At 28.7% G+C, this 21,706-nt stretch overlaps 1 protein-coding gene across 2 annotated transcripts in view; it reads left to right on the plus strand.

Moving 5' to 3' along the window:
- The window catches only part of gny (garnysstan), a 60,767-nt gene extending 39,633 nt beyond the window's left edge, over window positions 1-21,134 (plus strand). The window contains exons 6-14 of one of the 2 annotated variants that reach the window (XM_067287649.1): window positions 589-653; window positions 4,757-4,939; window positions 7,056-7,191; window positions 11,485-11,570; window positions 11,665-11,749; window positions 11,841-11,911; window positions 18,846-18,914; window positions 18,988-19,120; window positions 20,542-21,132. In XM_067287649.1, coding sequence (XP_067143750.1) covers window positions 589-653; window positions 4,757-4,939; window positions 7,056-7,191; window positions 11,485-11,570; window positions 11,665-11,749; window positions 11,841-11,911; window positions 18,846-18,914; window positions 18,988-19,120; window positions 20,542-20,748 — 1,035 coding nt within the window. In that variant the 3' untranslated portion in view covers window positions 20,749-21,132. Of the gene's footprint in view, window positions 1-588; window positions 654-4,756; window positions 4,940-7,055; window positions 7,192-11,484; window positions 11,571-11,664; window positions 11,750-11,840; window positions 11,912-18,845; window positions 18,915-18,987; window positions 19,121-20,541 lie in introns of both variants that reach the window. The other variant, XM_067287650.1, reaches the window with a different exon arrangement.
- Window positions 21,135-21,706: the final 572 nt, after the last annotated feature.

Raw genomic sequence — 21,706 nt, forward strand, 5'->3', positions numbered from 1 at the left:
TTCTGAGCTGATGATGGATGAATAAATGTCTGCTAATGTCAAATGCTGGGTTTGTGTTAAAATAGTGTCTTGTATTACTCTATGAAAAGCAGGTGTTTAGTCATTACATATAATGTCATGCTATCAGATTTCAGAATTCTAAATTTAGTTTTAGTTAAATCTATTTTAGAATATAATAATACATAGAATAGTACATTGTGTTTTTATCTCAGCTTGATTTAGCTATTTGATCATAGTAAAGGTTCAGTGAATAAAAACTTAATTAAATTTTCATTCATTTATGACTTAAAATTAAATACTGTATGTAAGATATAAAGTTATATATAGCAGAAATCTGTGGTTTAAAAATACAGTAAAGTGGCATAAAATTTATAAACTTATTTAGTTCTGTATTGTTTCAGTAGTAATTACTTAAATTTGCTTAAATTATAACAATTTAAAATAATAGTTTTAAACTGTTATAATTTTATAATCAAATTAAATTTTATATAATAATAATAATAATAATCATGCATTTTATTTTGTTAATTACTGATTTTAAGATTTTAAAAATAATGAGAAGTCTAGTTTAACAAAAGCTATTTTCAGGCCATAGCTGCTACAATCACTTTGCTTTACCCTGGTTTTATATTAATTGATCATGGACATTTTCAGTATCCTTTTTTTAATTAAAAAAAGTATAATTCTATTAAATGTTATGTTTAATACCAATGTTTGAAATTTCAGTTTCGTTCCATTTATAGAAAATAATATATTATAGTTAGCTAAAGTATATTAAGTAAATATTTGTGTATAAAGTATAAAAGAAACTTTTCTAAAAATAATAATATAAAATTTTGTAAAATATTATACAAAAAAATATATATATATATTTTAATTAGTCATGCAATAAATTCTAATAAATTTTTTAAAGTTTCTAAACAAGGATAATTCAAATGCTTGTATAGCAAACTTCATACATTTTATCATAACATGATTAGTATATGAGACGGTTTTAATTTCATAAAGGACAATGCAATATTTTATGCATAAAAAATTAAGCATAGCATTTAAAATGGGGTTGTTTTATAATGATCAAGAATCATGGCAGTGACTTCCTGCCAAGTAAAAAAGTCACTGACAGAGTTGCTGATTTTTGGGGGTCGATTTTGCCATCCCCAAACACTTGAAGTAATTCTGAATATCTCCATTCAAAAGATAATTGTTTTCTTAGGTAGTTTTCAAAATTTCAAGATTTTCTATAAAGTAGTTGCCTAAATATAAGCAATTGAAAAGTACAAAAATCACCAAAAAAAGCTATATTTTCTTTTTCGTTTTTTCTTCATCCAGTACTGCAGATGCTCCCAGAGAAAAAACTACTGGGTGTAGAAAGCTCAAATGTTAAACTTAAGCCTTTCTCATTATCAGTGAGTTACCAGTAAAACTTCCAAGTCAATAGGTCAAAGTTCATGGGGTTTCCCCCATAGAGCTATTTCATTTTTATGGTTTAATTTTATGCTTAAAAGGATAAAATTGCATCAAAACAAATGAATTTTGATTATTGAATTTCGTCCTTAGGTAATTTTCTTAATCGATCCAAGAAGACACAGTCTGTTCAAAAAACATTTTTGAGTCCACCATTTATTTCTTTTACATGTTCCAGAACACCCTTTGATGACCGGACCTTTCCTTTGAGGTTGCTAGGCCGCCGGGTTAAAATCGTTCAGACATCTTCAATTTTTAACCTATCCAGTAGGAGACTTCCAGACTTTTATATCTACTTGAGGAGCACTGTTTAATGTAGATTTCTGTGGTGTCCCTCTGGTGACGAATTAACTTCAAAATTTTGATTATTGAATTTCGTCCTTAGGTAATTTTCTTAATCGATCCAAGAAGACACAGTCTGTTCAAAAACTCAAAAATGTTTTTTGAACAGACTGTGTCTTCTTGGATCGATTAACAAATGAATTTTATTCAGATGTTATCCAAAATAATGAAAGCTCAAACTTATGCCAATTAAAACATTTTATAATGATTTTTCTAAACAGCATACTGAAAGTGTTTGGTCGGCACCAATCAAAATGAATATTGAAAGCATTTGGTCAGTGGTCACTGAGCATTGACTGATTTATATGTCATCATCTTATGTCTTGATGTAATAATATAATTATTAACCAAATAACAATTGTTATTCATACAAAAACATCTGAAATGTAAAAAGAAATTGCACCAAGTAAAAACTTATTACAATGTAGACAACAGTCAAGTTTTTCTTAGAAGTTTTTCTTTGGTAAAGATAAGCTTGGTGCTTAACTGCACAACACACTAGGATGAGTATAAAATACAACTCCCATTAACTGGTGTGAATACAATTAACATTTGAATGGTGAACATTTTCATAACCCCTTCTGGGCTGTTCTTCGGACTTTTTTTAATTCAAAACAAGCTGGCAGTTAACATCCGAATATAAAATCAAATGGTAAGATGTTGAATATCATATGCACGTGCATTCCCCATAAGATGTTTAAATAAGATCAAACAATAGGATGAGTTCAAATGCAGAGAACCTCTGCACATGCATTCCCCTTTAAATAAGATTGAAAATTGAATATCATTGTCTAGTAAAGCCTGCCATGCCATCGAAAAACACATCTTCTCCCTAAAATTAATGCAGGCAGTTCTGCAGCAAGCCTTAAAAATTTCGATTGCCTCCAACCAGTTGAGGTGTTCCGGGTACAAGGTGGTAAGGATAATTCAGGCTCCAGGAAGTCTATCATAATATCCAGGTCCGTTGCATAAGTGGAGAGTGTGGTGGTACGCCTCTATGTTGTATATCAAATTTATGTACCCATATCATGACCCCCATTGAACATTTAATGGAACCAACATACACCATTTCCCTATCCCATCTGTTGTTTGATAGGGACACTATGTGTCCCTATCAAACAACACATGGGATAGGGAAATGCCCAGTAATCTGTCGGGGTTAGGGAGGCCTTTTCCATTATATAGTATGTTGAAAATGGACGGGGATCTCCGGTAGGTAATACTGACCTGACGTCTCTTGGCAATTGTGGTGTGGTGTATAATGATATTAAATGGGGGTTAAAAGTAAGAGGAATCCTCTTCATATCCTCTTCCTGTTTATCTCTCGATATTTCCATTGAAGTGTTGAATCCTGTTTGTGTACATCTGTGGCATTTACATAATATTTGTATAAGATTGTTGTAACCATGCATCCTGGCTATCCCTTCTATATGTCTTAATTCCTGTGCTAGCGCTTGTGGAGTTGGAAGAATGCGTGAACACTTCTAACCAAGGCCCCGAATGCTGCTATCTTATATGGAAAAGAATCATACACTCCAATCAGAATATAAGTGAAGATAGCACACTGTTTACAATAAACTGACGTGCATATGTCCAACCTTTCAATTGTGTATCAATGTCCAAGAAGTGGACCTTGGTGGAGCTGTGTTGTTCCACCTCAAGGAACAGCCCATAAGGATTGTCGTCCATTGTGTCGAGAAACTGCATCAGATTCAGTGTTGTCCTCCAGAAAATAATGATGTCATCTATGTATCTTTTGTACAGTACAGGAGTATGCTGTGGAGGAAGTGGGGTAGGGTTCTGCTTTCTAATTGTCTGACAACCAATTCACAGAGGTCCCCAGAAACACATTACGTTAATTTCTGTGTTTGATTTGTCATCTTTAAAATAAACTTTTCTTTATTGGTTTCAAGGATAGAGAGCTGAGATTCAACATCTACCAAAGCTGTATCTATATTCTCAATCCATGCTTGCATTCTATCTAAACAACCCAAAAGTATCTGTAATTTACTGTTCGAAGAGGTTTGTAATTTCAACAAAAGTCTAATTCCTTCTTGAACATTAATCTCCTTTTTGGCACTTATATAAGATAAGATCAATTGTTTTGTTGTCTCACCTGAGACATTTTCTTTGTTTCTGATTTGTTTTCTTACATTTTGTGGTGATCTGTCTTGAGATAATGGTGAAAGAGTTTTCCTTTTCTGAAATGGAAACTCTGACGTTTTTCTAGAAGAAAGCAAAACTGAATCAGATCAAAGAGAGCAGAAAAATTCACAGCAGTTAGACAGCACTCCCTGTATTGTCTATGGTTACTTGAGAGTATTTATATTCTAATGTGATCATCATTGTCATCATTTCTACTGTTTATTACATCTTGAAAAGAAATCTAAAAATCATTTATCTGTCCTATGTTTTTTCAAATATAAAATTTTTGATAAGTTTTCAATAAAAGTATCAAAAATTTTATATAATAAAATGACAACTTTTATTAAATTATGAAAGTAAATGCTATAATTATGTTACTTAAATCAATAAATTTATTTTTATACAAAACAATTTTTATCTCAAAAATTTGAGTAAATCTAAATTTAGATTTATCTATGTAGTGCAATAATTGTATAATTGTGTAATTTTTTTAAGTTAAATAATTTTAATTGAAAATAAAATATTTTTACATTATGATAGCATTTCTTTTTATAATATTTTGATTAAATTATTTTGTAACATTCCATATTATAAAATATGCCAATGTAGAAAAAATAAAAAGTTTATAATTAAAGTTTTAAATTGAAAAAAAGTAGCATTTATCTGCTTCTGTTGTTTAGGAACTTTTTGAAATATTTGAATAATAATAATAATGAAATTAATTATTTAATGTTAAAATTTTAAAAATAATATTTTCGAATAGACTTTGTTTGTTTTGTTAGTATTTTTTTTTAACTTTTCTCAGATATAATTGCATTAGTTTAGGATTATGTTTATGGGCAATATTTTTTCTGATTGAAGATATGGATGTAGTTGGAGCGATTGCATTTACTCTTGCTCTAAATTATAAACAAATGGAACTATATCATGCTTTTCCATTTTTCTTTTACCTTTTTGGAAAATGTAGGCAGCAGCCATTCTCTGAAGGGTAAGTTGCTTTTAAACTTTTATTTATATAATTTCATTACATAATCACATAAAATATCAATGAATTATTACTAGAATGTTTTGAAATGTTTTTAAAATATTTAATGTTTGAAAAGTAAAATTAAGAAGTACTCTGTATTTAATTTATTATCATTGAAGAATGAACAACCAATCTAATTATCATATCTTTTAGATGGACACATTGTATAAAGAAGGTAGTTCCCTTCTTTATACAATGGAGGAAGGTAATCTCCCTTCTGTATCTGATGTTCTTCATACATTCAATTAAGACTAGAGAAACTTTTAGTACTCCATCTTATAATATAATTGGAAATGGTTGATGATGATGATGATAAGCGCAGAGCCCAAACGGTTAGGAGTCGAAAGTTGAAATTTGATACACAGTTAGGGTATATCACGAGGACGCACACTAAGAAGGGATTTTTGAAATTCCCCCATGGGAGAGAGGGAGAGGATTAAGGCTTATCCTAAGAAACTGCTTCTAATGTACTATTTTAGATGCAATTTTTTAATTTTTTAACTGCACTTTAGTAGGGTACGCCACAAGAATGCACCCTAATAAAAAAATTTTTGGAAATCCCTGCAGGGAAGAGGTAGAGGGTTAAGGATTACCTTGAAGAACTCAGCTTCTATTGTACTATTTTAGATGCAGGTTTTTCTTCATTTTAGTAGGGTATGCCATGAGAATGCATATTAAGAAGAGATTTTTTATAATTTCCCCCATGGAGGAAACAATTAAGGATTACCCTGAAGAACTCCACTTCTACTGTACTATTTTAAATTGGTTTTTGTGTTTTTGACTGTGTTTTAGTAGGATATGCCATGAGAATGCACATTAAGAAGGGATTTTTGGAAATTCAGTTCTCCCAGGGAAAAGGAGAGAGTTAGTGTTAGTCAGTATAAAGTGTAAATAATAAAGAAGGAAAGTAAATAGTGGCACATATAGTATACATTTTGGAATTAATAAATATTTTTATCATTTCCACTGTTCGGGTAACCCAAAAACAATAAATCCAAAATAAATGAATTTGGACGAATACTTGAATTCGTTCTAAATTCAAAATATAATGTTTCAAACAAGTTTTCTTAGAAATAACCAACAATCGTCTTAAATATCGGGCTATAATCTGGCTAATTAAATGATTGATATAAAGTAATTTGTCACTAGAGGTAGACGTTAGGCACCATCTCTTGACTAATAATTATAATTTAAATAAATTAATAAATAAATTTAGAACCTTCTGGAATAAAAGATGGTGCCTAACGTCTACCTCTAGTGACAAATTACTTTTTATCAATCACTTAATTAGCCAGATTATAGCCCAATATTTAAGGCGCTTTTTGGTTATTTCTGTATATGCATTGGGCTTTGAGTTGTTTATTATTTAAGTTTCCTTTGATTAATTTTAAATTCTAAAATCTTTTTATTCAAGTAAGGTTATCATAGTTCTTGTACCTGGTGAAAACTGGTAAGATAGGCTATAATCTAATAATCTTAATCTTTGCTACCATTACTTTCTGCCCAAGCAACACTGGGCTCATCTGCTAGTACTGATATAATCTGGCAGATCATTTGGCCTTTATCAAGAATTCGGTTAACTGTTTACATTTGTATTCTGTACTATGAAATAATGTATTTAGTAGTTTGATTGAATTTGCAAAATCTTTTTGATGTTCAAAGAACTGATGTGTCTCTTGAATGACAATTGCAAATGATTCATTTATAATTTTTTTATAAATGTGAACAAATGATAAAATAACTTTCCTTAAAAACTAAAAAAATGGAAAATAGAATAACAATTTTGAGATAGGCTCAAGGAAGGGCAAACTACAGAGAATTTTATATACAAATGTATATTTTATTCAGAAAAATTTCTGTAAAATTGTACTTTAAAGGAATAGATGGCTATAAGTCAAGAAATCTTTCATAATTTAGGAAGAATTTATATAACTTTACTTTACCAAATACATATGAAATTAAAATTAAATGAGTTTAATATGCAAATTTAGAATTTAGAATAAATTTTCAAAATAAAAAGTAACAAATATTTAGATGTCTTCACTAGTAATTATATGTTTTCATTTAAAATTTTCAGACTTAAAAAATTTATCCAGTTAGCACTAATAGTAATTTTAACTACAGCTGTTTGTTGGGCTCCATTTTTAAGAGATTTTCAGAGTGTTATTCAAGTTGTTCATAGACTTTTTCCATTTGCCAGAGGTTTGTATGAAGTAAGTATAAGTTCTTTAAACTAAACTTATGGACAATTAACATCTGAATCATATATTCAACGATATTTAAATTGTGCATGGAAATAAATGTTAACATTAATTTATTTTATTAAAGCAATATAACTCTAATGATTGTAATATTTAAGATTTCCATATATAAATATATTTAGTTTACAAATTATTTCATGAAAAAGTAATGGGATCTCTTACAAAAGCCACATTCCTTTGCATTTACGATTTTATTATCCAAGATAAAATTCAGTCAAACATTGTTCAAAATAGCATACTTAGTGAGTGAAAAGTTCGAAAAGTGACTCACAGTATGGAAGAATCATGCAGAATTGGCCTGATAGCTGCATAAAATTTCATGATTGTTACATTTGAGAAAATAAGACTGGATTAACTATTAAGTTAGAACTAATCCAATAGTTAATAGATATATAATATCTATTACATTAATTGGTTAATGTTAACCTAGGTATACAAAATGGCGGCACTTCCAGTAACCTCGATGGCAAGTGTTTTTAGAAAATAAATGTAGATGGCACTGATAGTAATGATGCCTTCGTATGCAAATATCAATCAAAAAATTCCGTTTTGGAAGCATTAGGAATAATGTGAATTTCGAATTTTGGTTACAATGTAGACGGATTATGCATGTTGTTAATTTTTTAAAGGTGTCTGTGTTTTTTTAAAATTTGTACAATTTACTTGAGGTCTTTAAAGGTATCGAGGAGGAAAGTTTGTCAATGGTAAATATCATGTTAAACGTGTCCTTAATGTGTGTTAAATGTGATAAAAGTTGTTAATAGTGTGTAAATGAGGTAAAAATTTTGTAAATGTTTTAAATGTGTGTTTAAAGTGTGTAAATGTATTGTGTTTAAAAGTGTGTAAATGTGAGTTAAATGTGTTTTAAATGTGTGTTTAAAGTGTGTAAATGTGTTAAATTTGTCATAACCAAGGATATGTAATAGTGATTTCCGACGCCGAAAGACAACGTGAACGACACATTGAAGGTTAAGTGGCCGTGGATTGCAGGTGCCACCCTCTATGGAGACGCTGCCTATTGTAGATAAAAAGGCGAGAGATGTGAATCGTAAGGCTGCAGTTCTTAAAAGGAGTAAAATTTATGTACAACACAGGCAAATTTTGTTCGAATCACTGATATATAGAATCTCGCAATTCTATTTGTCCATACATCGATTGAATTTATAGGTAGTATGATGACTTTTTTATTTTTCATTTCTGGTCCAAGAGTAGGAAAAGTAACCAAAAGCAGGGGAAAAAGTAAGTAGCAAATTTACATTTTAAAAATGTTTTAGCTTTAGAAAAAGTTTAAATATAGGTGCATTTAGGTTATTATAATTCTTCTGAAACTGCATAATACTCAATAAAAACTTACTCAAAAACCTTTTAAACCTTTTATTAAGATGACACAAGTGATTTTGCAACGGAATATCGTTCAAAAATGTTCTAAAGCTTTTTCATTTTTGGATTCGTACTAAGCATTCGAATTCTACATTGTTTTTTTCTTGAGAAAGGTCTTTTAACAAGCCAAAATAAATTTGGCTGCACGTTTAAAAGGTTTTTGAGTAAGTTTTATTGTTTAGGTTATTGTCGACAGTCGCCATTTTGTATACCTAGGTTCACATTAACCGATTAATTATCTAAGTTCCTGCTCAGTAATTAATCTAGCCTCATCAGAATAACTTAGACTTGATTTCTATGTATTCACATGTGAAAATTCCTGTTCTAGATTATTTGTTGTTTACACAATAACAAAATCCCCAAGAAAACAAATACATAATATTTCAAAATAAGTAATTTTAAAACTAACATTAAAATAATAAAATGTTTAAATCAATACTATATATAAATATCATTTATACTACAAATATCAAACTAAGCTAGTAAATAAAATAGCTATGTAATATAATAATGCACACCTACAAAATACTAATGAAAATATTTAATGCACAATAGGAAATTTTATCTGAAAGACTATTTCTGTTGTTATTCTAATGCCAAAAACTGATTGATAAAATGTGATAGAACTTTGCATCACTCCTTTGAACCTCATTATATATAGCATAGACCTAAACCTCCTAACAAACTCTGGAATCATAAAACTGAATTTTAATTCTGTCAGTGTGATAAAGTGAAATCCACTAGTATAATAAAATAAACAAATCTTGTAAAAATGTAACTAAATAAATTATTTTTAGTTTGTCCAAAGAATGTATAGTTTTGTAGAGTACAGATTATCATTTTAAATTCATTGCTCTACATATTTAGCAAAATTTATTTTAATCAAGACAATTACTCTTTGATTTGACTATTTAGTAAAGAGAATTTATGTATAATTGTAATTTAAAATATTTAACCATAAAATATGAATGAAGAAATCTAGCAACAAGTTGCATAACTCTTCTGATTGTTATGAGATTTTATTTTAAAAATAACTTTTATATTACTGTATTAAATATAAATAAATTAAATTGTATGGTGGACCATCTGTTACAATATTTTTTATTTAAAAATATTATATTATTAATTATTATAAAATGGCAAAACGCTTAATTTTGAAGGTAGGGATGAGATTTATAAGAAAAAAAAAATTGCAAATGCTAATCTTCATTAAGTCCGACCCTCTCCAGATATGATACACGACTCCTCTTTATCTCTCCACTCTCTTTAACTACCAAATTTTAATAGCATTAATGTCCTTTATGCATAAGCTACCATGCCAAATTTTCTTTTTTAATCATTATTCCATCCTGAGATATTAAATGAAATAGACACCCACACATGCACACTCACGTACAAATGGAATTTTTTCTTTTTAGGTTTAGGTGGTCTCAAAACATGCAGATTTGCAAAAATCTCCGAGTATCAAATTGAACACGATTCCAAGACTTTTCCTTGTTATGTATATGTAACAGCTGGGAAAGTAAAAAACAGATTTTTATGGTTATGATATTAAATTACTGATAAATAACTAAGTTAATACTTCAAAATATAAATATGAATAAAAACATAAAATTAGAAATAAATTTAAAAAACATAATTTTATATTATTTAATGTTTTTGACTTTTGCAATAATTTAGATATCTAAAAGTAAAATTTGTAATATTTCTATTTACAGTAAGACCCCACTTAATGTCCCCATTACCTTAATGTGTTCCTAGACAACAAAGCGTTAAGCGAAACAGTATTAAACGAGGTTATTTTAACATAGAGTAAATAGGGAAAGGGGAACATGCGACCAAAAATAAGCAAATTTTACTATAATTTTAAGTTAATTTTTGTATTAATTTGCATCATAATATATGTTAAATAACACATAAACATATGCACACAGAAATGTAAAGTTCATTTTTTGTGAAGGTCCTGGCTTTTCTGAAATTCTTTTGCAATAAAGTCGAGCAGTTTCATTTGTTGCTTTTTTTTTCTTCCTTAAGCAAATGTTGGTAGCAGGAGATTGCATCCAAAATGCCTCATTTTGCTTTTGCACTCCTTTTAAAATCTGGATCATTTGCTACAATTTGATCAAAGATTTCGGTTACTGTTACCAAACTTTTACTAAGGAAATCTGTAGCAAGTTCTTTGAGTACTTCATTTTCAGAATCTCTATTTTCCAGTTCTACATGAATTCCTAGTTCTTGAAGGTCATTGTTGGTAAGGCTCTCACCAGAAACCTGCAGTGTAACTCCTCAATATCCTGCTCATTTACATCTCCTGTATTGATTAAGTTGACAATTTGGTCAACCTAACAATACTCTTCTTGTTGAGAATTCTTGGATACCTTCAGCCATAACTTCTTCCACACTTTGTTCATGCATTTATCAGTTAATTCTTGTCAAGCAAAGTCGATATTTCCTATGGCATCCATGATGTTATATTTTTTCCGAAATTGCTCAAAACAAACAGGTTTAAGGAAAGTACAGTGCTACGATGAATTGTCACCTTTTGCTGATTGGTTCGTGTTTGGGAATAATTGTATTATATACGAATCAACAAAATACCACATTAATTTGAATCAGTGTAAATTTTGAGCGTTTTTTAGGCTTCGAGCAGACTGTGTTATATTGAATCAGCGCTAATCGAGGCAGCATTAAGTGGTGCCTTACTGTATTTGGCAATTTCGTATAATAGAAAGTATTTTATGTAGTTATTATGGAATATGAAAGAAAATAGAAACATGTTAAATCTTTAATATATTTTGTTTCTTAGTCTCTCTGAATTTATTTTAAGATTTTTCAATAATTCTTTTACAAAAATAATTTTAATAGGATAAAGTGGCAAATGTGTGGTATTGTCTATCAGTTTTCATCAAACTAAAACAACTGTTTTCAGTTTCAACATTAGCTTTAATCAGGTAAATTGTTCAAAAGCTATAATCATAATTAATAATAATTTTTAAGGTATGTTTATAAATAAATATTATATTCTTTATAAAATTATATTTTTAGTGGTATAACTACTCTAACTGTTTTACTTCCATCCATGCTTCATCTTTTACATCATCCATCTATCCCTATTTTTCAACTGTCTCTGGTAACTTTTATTTAATTTTTATGTTGATACTTATTCAAATTTTAAAAGGTTATTTGCAACTTCATTGAATAATTTAATATTTTTAATTCAGGTAAATTCCTCTCTCATATTTTTTCTCTGTTCATATCAAGTTCATGAAAAATCAATCTTGTTAGCTGCATTGTAAGTATTTAAAGCATCTATTTAATACTTCATTTATCTGATAATTTAAATATTCAATTTTTTAGCAGCTTAGTGAGGTTGAGGCCGAAGTTTTTGACACGAAAACGTGTACATCGGACATTCAATGCTGCTTTCCTGTAAGCCTAGAAGTTTGACAGTGGTGTTTGGAAAGTCAGTAGAATCATGCTCGACATTCCAAATGCCATTGTCAAACTTCTAGGTTTACAGGAAAGCTGAATGTCCGACGTACACATTTTTGCATTTAAAACTTCAGCCTCAACCTTGCTATTAATTCAATATTGCACAAAATATTTTTAGTATTCATAATTCACATAAAATTAAATTTTAGTATAGACTTTCCAGTGTTTATTAGATATAAAAAATATGAGATACTAGAAATTCTCTTGTCAAGCATGACAGAACATTTTTTATAAGAAAGTATACATTGAAGAATTAGGACGAACTTCAAGTTGAGCTTGACGTTGTGATGCTTTTTATGTAGCCCTTGTCAAAGCCATTCTTACTCAATGTTTCTCAAGTCACACTTCATGGCCTTCAGAGGTCTCGGTTGTTCTTATTCTTTAAGATCTAGAAGTTACCTGACCAAATTTACTCTTACACTTTCCTCTAGGCTTTTTTTTTTTTTTTTTTTTTTTTTTTGACAAAATAGTGAGTCACTTTAATTCTATATTGATAAATTAGTCCAAAGATGAATTGTACTTACATTAATTAGATGAGTGATAACACTTTCTAAATAATAGGCTTATTAGATTGTTACTTCTGATTGGATAACAGGATGTCACGTGGCCACTATGGAAAGATTTTTTTAAAGAAGTGACCCATTGCGGCTATTATTTTTAAATTTTAAATTTAATGAAGTAAGTTTAAAATACACCATTTTCCAAAATATTTAAAAATGTAACTTAAGGGAAATTTCCTCGTCAAGCCTGAATGTCACATGGTCACTAATGTCACTGCTAACTGTGATCACCAATCCCAAATCGATAAAACGTTTATTCTATAGCTGATATTTTCACAAAATAAGTAACTTATATTTCCCATCGGAACATAAAACAAATATAATCAAAATTTTATTTGGATTGGACAAAAATTGCCGGAGTTATAAGGCATTCACACACAGACATCAGTTTTTATGAGGGTAATCCCAAAAGTAAGGTCTCCTATTTTTTTTTAAATACAAAGAAACATTTATACAAAAATAAAGTTTATATCATTTTAAAGCTTGAACATTTATCTATTTTTCTACATAATCACCATTTCGATTGATGCATTTTTGTAGGTGCTGTATCAGTTTTTGTATGCCCATGTCATACCTGCTTGCCGCCACGTCGCGGGTCCCATCTTGCGCACACCTTCCGATATTGCAATTTTTCCATTCAAATCCTATGAATTGTGCTTGGGGAAAGCCGCTCGATAACCAAAATGCAGAGATCATCCAGAGTGATTTGCCAATCTTCACGCATGGTTTGCTCAACCTTTGCAACGGTCTCGTCGGAAATTGACTGTCTCCCGCTTCTTTCTTCATGAATTTCAGTACGATCAGCTGCAAACTCCCTATACCACTTGAAGATGTTTTTGACATCTATGCACAACTCTCCACACACTTCCGTCAGTTGGCAATGAATTTCAATTGGTTTAACGTGACATGGCGGCAAGCTGGTATGACTTGGGCATACAAAAATTGCCACATCTCATACAAAAATGTATCGACCAAAATGGCGATTATGTAGGAAAAAAGATAAATGTTCAAACTTTAAAATGATATGAACTTTATTTTTGTATAAACATTTCTTTGTATTTAAAAAATTAGGAGACCTTACTTTTGGGATTACCCTTGTATATTAGTAATATTTAAAAATCAAAGTAGTTTAGTCATTTTCTATTTGTTTTACATATCTCAATGAGATTGATATGTAATTAGTAAATGACAAAAACTTTTGTAATCAATAGGCAAACGTGCAATGATATATATTATATGCAATTATAAAACGAATATATTTAACTGTAATAAAATTTAATTGTGACTATACAACACCAACAAGAATATTCATATCAAATCTATACAATAATAAGAAAAGGTAAAATCAAAATAATTAATTAATTTTTCTTCAATTCGTTTTTCCTAAATTATTTATGTTCAAAATTTGAAACAGTTTATGATGATTGGTAAATTGCTGAATGTTATAAATTATGATTTACAGTCAAAAACTTTTAAATATGAAATTCTTCTAATATATATTAAGATTTGGTTGCATCTGGTCCTTCATAAACTGAAAAAAACTGGAACAGAGTTCAACACAATAATAAAAACCAATAACATTTTTCTTGTAGGATGCAATATGGCAATGCATCCTACAAGAAATAGATATTAGCCCTAACAAGAACTAGGGCAAAACTGAACTGTCTTTGGAATCTGTACTCAATATGGTGAATAATAATACTTCCCCATATCCATATTCAGGATTCATTTACCAGGAGGTTGTAAATCCCTACTTCCAAAAGTAAAATTTTGTTGTCTTAGGAAACCACATGGATAACTAGATCAATATACAGGTATCCCTCGTACAACACTTTCACTTTAACATGGTTCAAGAATTCGGTAAATTGTCTGAACAAAATTTCACAATTTTTAAGTGCAAACTCTGTTGTTTGATTATTATTTTTTATTCAAGCATATGTATCGTTTCAAATTTGCCCATGGATTTTACAATATTGAAATTTTCAATTTGTTTTGTGCCTTTTGTCAGGTTTACTTTAATGAAAACTGTTAGTACAATTTTTCTTTCCTTGTTCTAGCTTTCCTATCAACCAGGTGTTTTTGTTGATGCTTTCAGACTTTAGTCTTTAATTAAGACTATCACTGTGTTTTGTTTTTATAAATTAATCTTCATATTTAGTAAAGTTAATTTAAATAATTAGGTAAGTGTTATTAAACTTTTTTTTAACCATATGTAAGTAATCATTTGTAAAAATGATGAACAAAATACGGTGATATCTTGATACTCAAACTGTTTCGAACTCAAACAATTCTGTATTTGAACACAAATTCTAGAAAAAAATCACTCTGTACTCGACTGAACAAATGAGGACCCCCAGAACAAATGTCAATTAATGACATTTTTATTTTGTTGTCCATAAAAATTTATGATAAAAATAAAAAAATGAAGACATTGCGATATTTTTGATCAAGATTAACAAAATAGCTCAGATGATGACAATACTTGGTAAAAAGAAAATGCCCTCTTTTAACTAAAATTAATATTAATACATAATACAGTACTTTTAATTGTGATTTTTAGTTAATTATTGATTGCTTTAATAAACATAGTTCTCTTAATGATGGAAAATAATAGTATACTTTTGCTAACCTTTGGAACCTAACCCTATGTTTTGCATTAGTCCTTTGTTTTGTATAGCACGGATTTGCATAACACGGCATTTTTTGGAATGTAACTCCATATTATATGAGGAATACTTATACTCTAGGTTTGAATAATGATCTAAATGAACTTTTTACAAGAGATCCAATGTTAATAGAAGAGTTGTTGACTTAGAGCAGCAGTTCCCAACTTATTTTTATTGTGGAACCTTTTTCACCTTAGCAAAAATGTCAGAACCTGACAGTTTTTAATGATTATAGATAAAACAGCAAATAGAAACACCAAAAACAATTTATTGAAAATGCAAAAAAAAAAAAAAAAAGATTAATAATGGAAAGCATATATTATTAGTTAATTCAAACTGGTCATTAATGTGAATGGTTAACTCCTTGGCAACATGTGATGCTCATCTGATAGGATTGTCCCATCACTAGTATCATAGTTTGTACAGTATCATTGGGCATCCGACTGGCCAGTCCCACCATTAGATTGAATAGGCTTGCCATGCAGATATTGACAAATTAAAGGATATTTAACGATTCATATGTTGAATATTTTTAAGGTTATATTTTTTAATGATTTTCTAGCTTTAGTTAAATTTTACTGTTTTTATTGTTTTCATTATCTTGTCAAACATTATATCATAATTTTGGTTCATTTCATTACCAATAAATCAGTCCCCACTGTTTATAAAGTTATAAATAACTCTAGCACATGTATAGGATGTCATAAAGGATTTAATCTGAGACTACAATGATTACACCTTTCATCCCAAATCTGTATTGGCACATTCATACATCACTAGACTCGATGGATTTTATTGGTGGATCCCTAGAGTTTATGGAACAAGTTGCTAGCTAATTCTGCATGTGTAAATGTACAGAATTAGCTAGAGTTTTGCAGTTAGGTAAAACCATAATGAAATCTCCAGACACTTTGAGGCATTTGCTAAGACACACAAACAAAGCAAACAAGTTAGACCTATACTTGATAAAACCACATTGCCTATACTTCTGGAAAAGGCATACATAAAATGCTGGTGGAATGCCTGAGAGATTGAGTACATAATTACTAATCTGCAAAAGTTAGTGGTGAATTTACTGGAGGTTTTGTTATATGGCAATGAACACATTATGATATTAGATTTTCTTTCTCTATACCATTTCATACTTATTCACCCATGTTTCTGTGCACTGCACAACTGTTTATTTGATATAGTTGTATCAGCCAACCATTATTACAAACATATTTTAGAACTAGCACATATAGAACTATTTATATATCATTCTTCAAATATAACAACTACATGTACTGTACATTCAAAAACAGGTATACCAATGGGCAGCCCCTCTCGGGATTTTTGTGAGTTAGTTGTTTTTGAACTAGAAAAGAAGATATTACAGGATTGAATTTCCAGCAATTGTCTTCTACACTAGATTTATAGACAATATTCTCATTTTATGGAGATTGAAACCAAATATTGATACTTCATTACAGAAATTTAATAACAAGACATGCAGCCTCACCCTAAAGCTCAAACAAGTAGAACATTTTCTAGACCATCACGTCTAAGGATGGAAGTATTACCATGGATATACTATAAACCAAATTATCATTTTTTTTTATTCTGATGAGTTTCAGTGACCCCTTTCCTTACAAGGTAGCAAGCAGCCTTTAGGACATTGATTAAATGGACCTTCATGCACTTTCTGATATAATCAACATCAAGAAAGTACATATGGAGAATATTTTGCTTACACATGATTATACCAGAAACTAATACAGAACTTAGCACAAAAGTGTTGCAAAAAAGAGCTCACCAAGACTCACAACATAGAACAATCCTCCCAATCTCTAGACCAGGTGTATAATAATTGAATACAACCCTGGCTGAGATCAGTGTGTAAGGAAATAGCTAGGTACTTAAATGCACATACATGCTATTGTTGAAATCCTGCAGCTTACAAATTATTATGCAATGACAAAGATGAGGTTGATAATAAAATGATACCAGATATTTATAATATCTCGATATCAGATAATAGATTTAATCCTCAGTATACATAGGATTCACAAATAGATCATTAAGCACATGAATCAAAGAGCAGAGGTATAACATTGCTAACAATAAGCCAGTAACAATGTTATCCAGTTATTCCACAGAGCCTGGGGTGATGGCATTCTGGAGAAAGCAAGATTAATATGTAAAGTGTTCAATGAACACCACATAGGATTGATAGAAACACTAGAAATTTATAAAGCAATTAGGGAAGTAGAATGTGAAGTGTTATCTGTGGCATGGCAATTGTTTTATGACAACCCACAGAAGAGAACATAATTAGATGATAGTCATATTATAATTTCTCAAGCTTTGTGCATGTGTCAGCATTCAAAGCATGAATGTTCTATATTTTAAACTCTTAAAAAAACATCATAGAACAAAGTATCATTCCAATTTTAGAACAATAGAGAGTTCTTGTATAAATCTGAAGCAGACTTCTAAATGGAGCTGAAAACATTCATTCAGTAATTAAACTATGCTGGAAAAGTGTTATTGGTTTTTATTATTGTGTCTTCATAAATTCTGCATTTAGAAAAAAAGGCTGCTATTTGAGTTTTTATAAATATGCATTTTTTCTAATACTGATTATTAATTAGTCAGTTAATCATATTTAATTTGTTTGAATTTAATATAATAATGAGCAAATATTTATCGTGGCATCACCACAGTGCCAGGATGTAATTTTTTGTCACAATGTTCTCAATTTTTTAGTATTGTGCCCCTATACATCATACTTTTCCTGTTAGCATTAGTGTCATGCCAGTCATCTATATAACTCCATTCAGAGGAAAATTTTTGAATTGAAATAATGTCACTTCCAGTGCAAACCAAAAGTTAATCTGGGCCTCCTGCCCCTAAGCTTTCAACATCTGATCTTGACTTTCATCTGTCTAACTTTATTCTCAAGATAAAGGAACGATAGACAGAATGACTTGATAGGTCTACAATTTTTCCAAATTGCAGCCCACCAAGTGAAAATTTTGATATTATCTGATTTATTTAATATAGCCATGATCAATTGAAAATATAGATTTTAAGAAAATCAGTTATTAATCAAATATTTAGCTTTTAATTTTAATGATAAGTAAAATCAATGATATTAGCTAATTACTCATAGAGAAATTATTATTAAATTGCAAATTTAAACATTTTTACAATTCAAAAAATTTAAAAAAGCAATGGGATTGGTTAAATTTCTTAATCCTTTAAAAACTCTAAATTATAATCCAAGTAAAATAAACTACTCTTTAAATCCGATTTTTATGGGAGATAAAACAAAGAAGTTGATCAAAGTATAGCATCTTTTCGTTCCTTTTTGTCTAAATAACTCACTCAAACTCGGATTTAAAGAGTAGTTTATTTTACTTGGATTATAATTTAGAGTTTTTAAAGGATTTTTACAATATTTTTACTTGTTTGATTAATTAATGCATAAGTTAAATCTAATTATTATTTTTTATAAATATTTTAGACCTGCTTTGTTACTAATTGATGATTATCCTGTTGAAATTTTATGGTTTTTGAATATCTCAACATTTAGGTTTGTAGTAAAAATTTATTAATAAACTTATTAATTTTTCATTTTATTTATTTAAACTTTTAAATTATTTTAGTATGTTTCCATTGATCTCGAAGGATCGACTTATCATACCATATTTTGCTTTGTCTGTGTTGTTTTTCATTGGAACTTTTAAAGGGATGGGATTAGATATTACCTTTAAAAAACGTTCATTAAAAAATATACTGGTGAGTATTTGTTAATGGTATTTTATAAATTATTATAATATGTATATTGAATTCTATCAAACAATTCATAGATTTTGAATAGAAATTTATATACTATATAATTATTGCCTTAAGTTACAAAATAAATGATTAAATAAATATGAAAAAGAAAGCTATTTCATGTTATGAAACTAATTCATATTAATTGAAAGAAAGTTATTGTTGGCAAACTGTATTTACTTTTTTTTGTCATATCAAAATACAATAACAACTCCTGTTAAAATAAATATATCTTGACAAAAATTAATTTTTTCATAACTTTTAGTGTTTAATGTTTTCAAGATTGACAATCTTCTTCAGATTTAATCATCATTTTAAAATCCTTTGATTCTGTTTCCTGTTAGTTAATTGGTTAGTCTTGACTAGTAAAACCTAAAATGACCAGATTACAAAACATAAAAAGTCAGACGTCAGGCCAGGTGCTTCGATGTGACATCATCTAAGTCACATGCTGGTGTACTATTTCTGACTTACCAGCAATTAAGCAGTTGCCAAAATTCTGCTATTCTTATCAAAATTAAAATAATTAAGAGATTTATTTTTTAATTCAAATAATTTGCAAAAATCATCATTTGCACAATCACACACTGTTCACATTCACTGTTGTCCAACAGACAGCAGTGACAGACAGGACAATAAATTGTCAATTGGACTACTGTTTATATAAATTGAATATTAAAAACTTTTATGTTATAACTTTTCAAAAATCTGAACAGCATATAAAAAAGTGCCCTGCCTAGTTCAAGACATCTGGTCACTTTATTAGTGTAGGATTTAGGTAACAGCACTATGCTTAGCTGCATCTCTACATAAGTAACATTGTGGTAATTTACTAGGATGGAATATTCTATATATAGTAAATGTTAAAGGAGAATTCTTCAAAGTAATTTTTTATAAATTAAATCTTTTTAAGTTTTTAATATGAACTATTTACTTATAAATAAAAATGGGCATTTTATTCAAAACTGGGATTGTCCCAGTTAATCTGGGATGTCTGATCACTTTATAAAACCACTAAAATTCTGAAGCACTGGCCAAATTCAAAATAATTGGAATGGTTTTGAAAAATTTTGTTTGACTGGAAGTCAATAGAAACAGGATCTTGAATGATGGTAAGATCTTAAGATGAGAGTAAATTTCAAAACAGCAATCAAATTTATTGTAAAAAATCTTTTAAAAGTAAGAAGTTTATTTTACTATCGTAAGTTTGAATAAAGAAATCAGAAAGAGATATATTAAGTTGTCAGTAATTTCTATATCAGAATGAGTTTATTTAAAATAGAATTTTATGCTTATGATATTTTAAAAAATATTTAAATTAATATTTTTTCTGATGTTAAAATAACTTAATTGTAATATCAATATTGATATTATATTTTCAGTTTATTTTATCAATTCTTGGAGGTCTTTTATTGAACATTTCGGCTTTTGTTGTCAAGCCACCTGCTCATTATCCACATATACATTCTCTTCTCAATGCTGTCTACAGTTGCATCCATTTTATTGGTTTTGCTGTCTATTTTCAATATGTACAATGGAATCATCCCTATCCTAATACAACTAGATTGAAAGAAAAGAAATCATCATAATATGATTTCTTTTATCAATTTTCAAGAAATTTATATTTTTGATTTTGTCATATTATTTTATATCTTGGTAAAAATATCATATAATATTTTACTATTTAAAATGTATACATTTGTTAAAATTTCATTACTACAATCTTCACTTACGCAACAAAAATATTGACCATTTCAAACACTGCCAAATAAACAAATGAAAGTATTTTTATATTAAGGCAACATTAAATTATATTTTAAAAAATTAAAATAATATATTAAATCATTAGATATGTCACGATCACTGTAATAAAAATTTGATCTAAAATTTTGGAAAATTTTCATATGTTGTTTTTAAATGCTGTGTGTATTTTGTGATTTTAAACTAATAAAAAATTTTGATGATTTTATCTTATAGTATTTTTATCTTATTAAAGTCAGAATTAAAAAAGTGCACATTAATCTGTAAAGCAGTTTTCCAAATATACATTTCAGTCTCTATAGTAAATTATAAATGGTAATAATGTGTTACATTTCTAAATTTACATGTCCATTATGAAAAAATTAAATGGAGCTGTTTTTTTTTGTTATATAGATAATGAAAAGTAATCTAAACTTCAGAGAAAGGTATCTGAGCTGTTGTGTTTACATACGTAAACTGGAAAAAAGTACAGAAATTAACACAGTTTATTCAAGAATGAACTCTCTTTATTTCTTGCATAATATTAATATTGATATACTGTACTTTGATTAGGCATATTTAAAAAAATCTAAATTAAAACATTTCTTATGCCTAATTTTATTTTTGTCATAATATTTTTGCACACAAGTAATAAATGTTTTCTTAAAAAAACTTTGTAATTATAAAATTATGTGAAAACTATCCTATAACATTCTATATCTACATATATGAAAAATGTTTTATTTTCACATATTTATAAAATTTAAGTTATGTTCTTTAATTTTTAATGGAATGTCTAAAATGACA

Source organism: Centruroides vittatus, unplaced genomic scaffold (genome assembly GCF_030686945.1).
Source record: "Centruroides vittatus isolate TY-2023 unplaced genomic scaffold, ASM3068694v2 scaffold_576, whole genome shotgun sequence".
In the NCBI taxonomy this organism is placed as follows: domain Eukaryota; kingdom Metazoa; phylum Arthropoda; class Arachnida; order Scorpiones; family Buthidae; genus Centruroides; species Centruroides vittatus.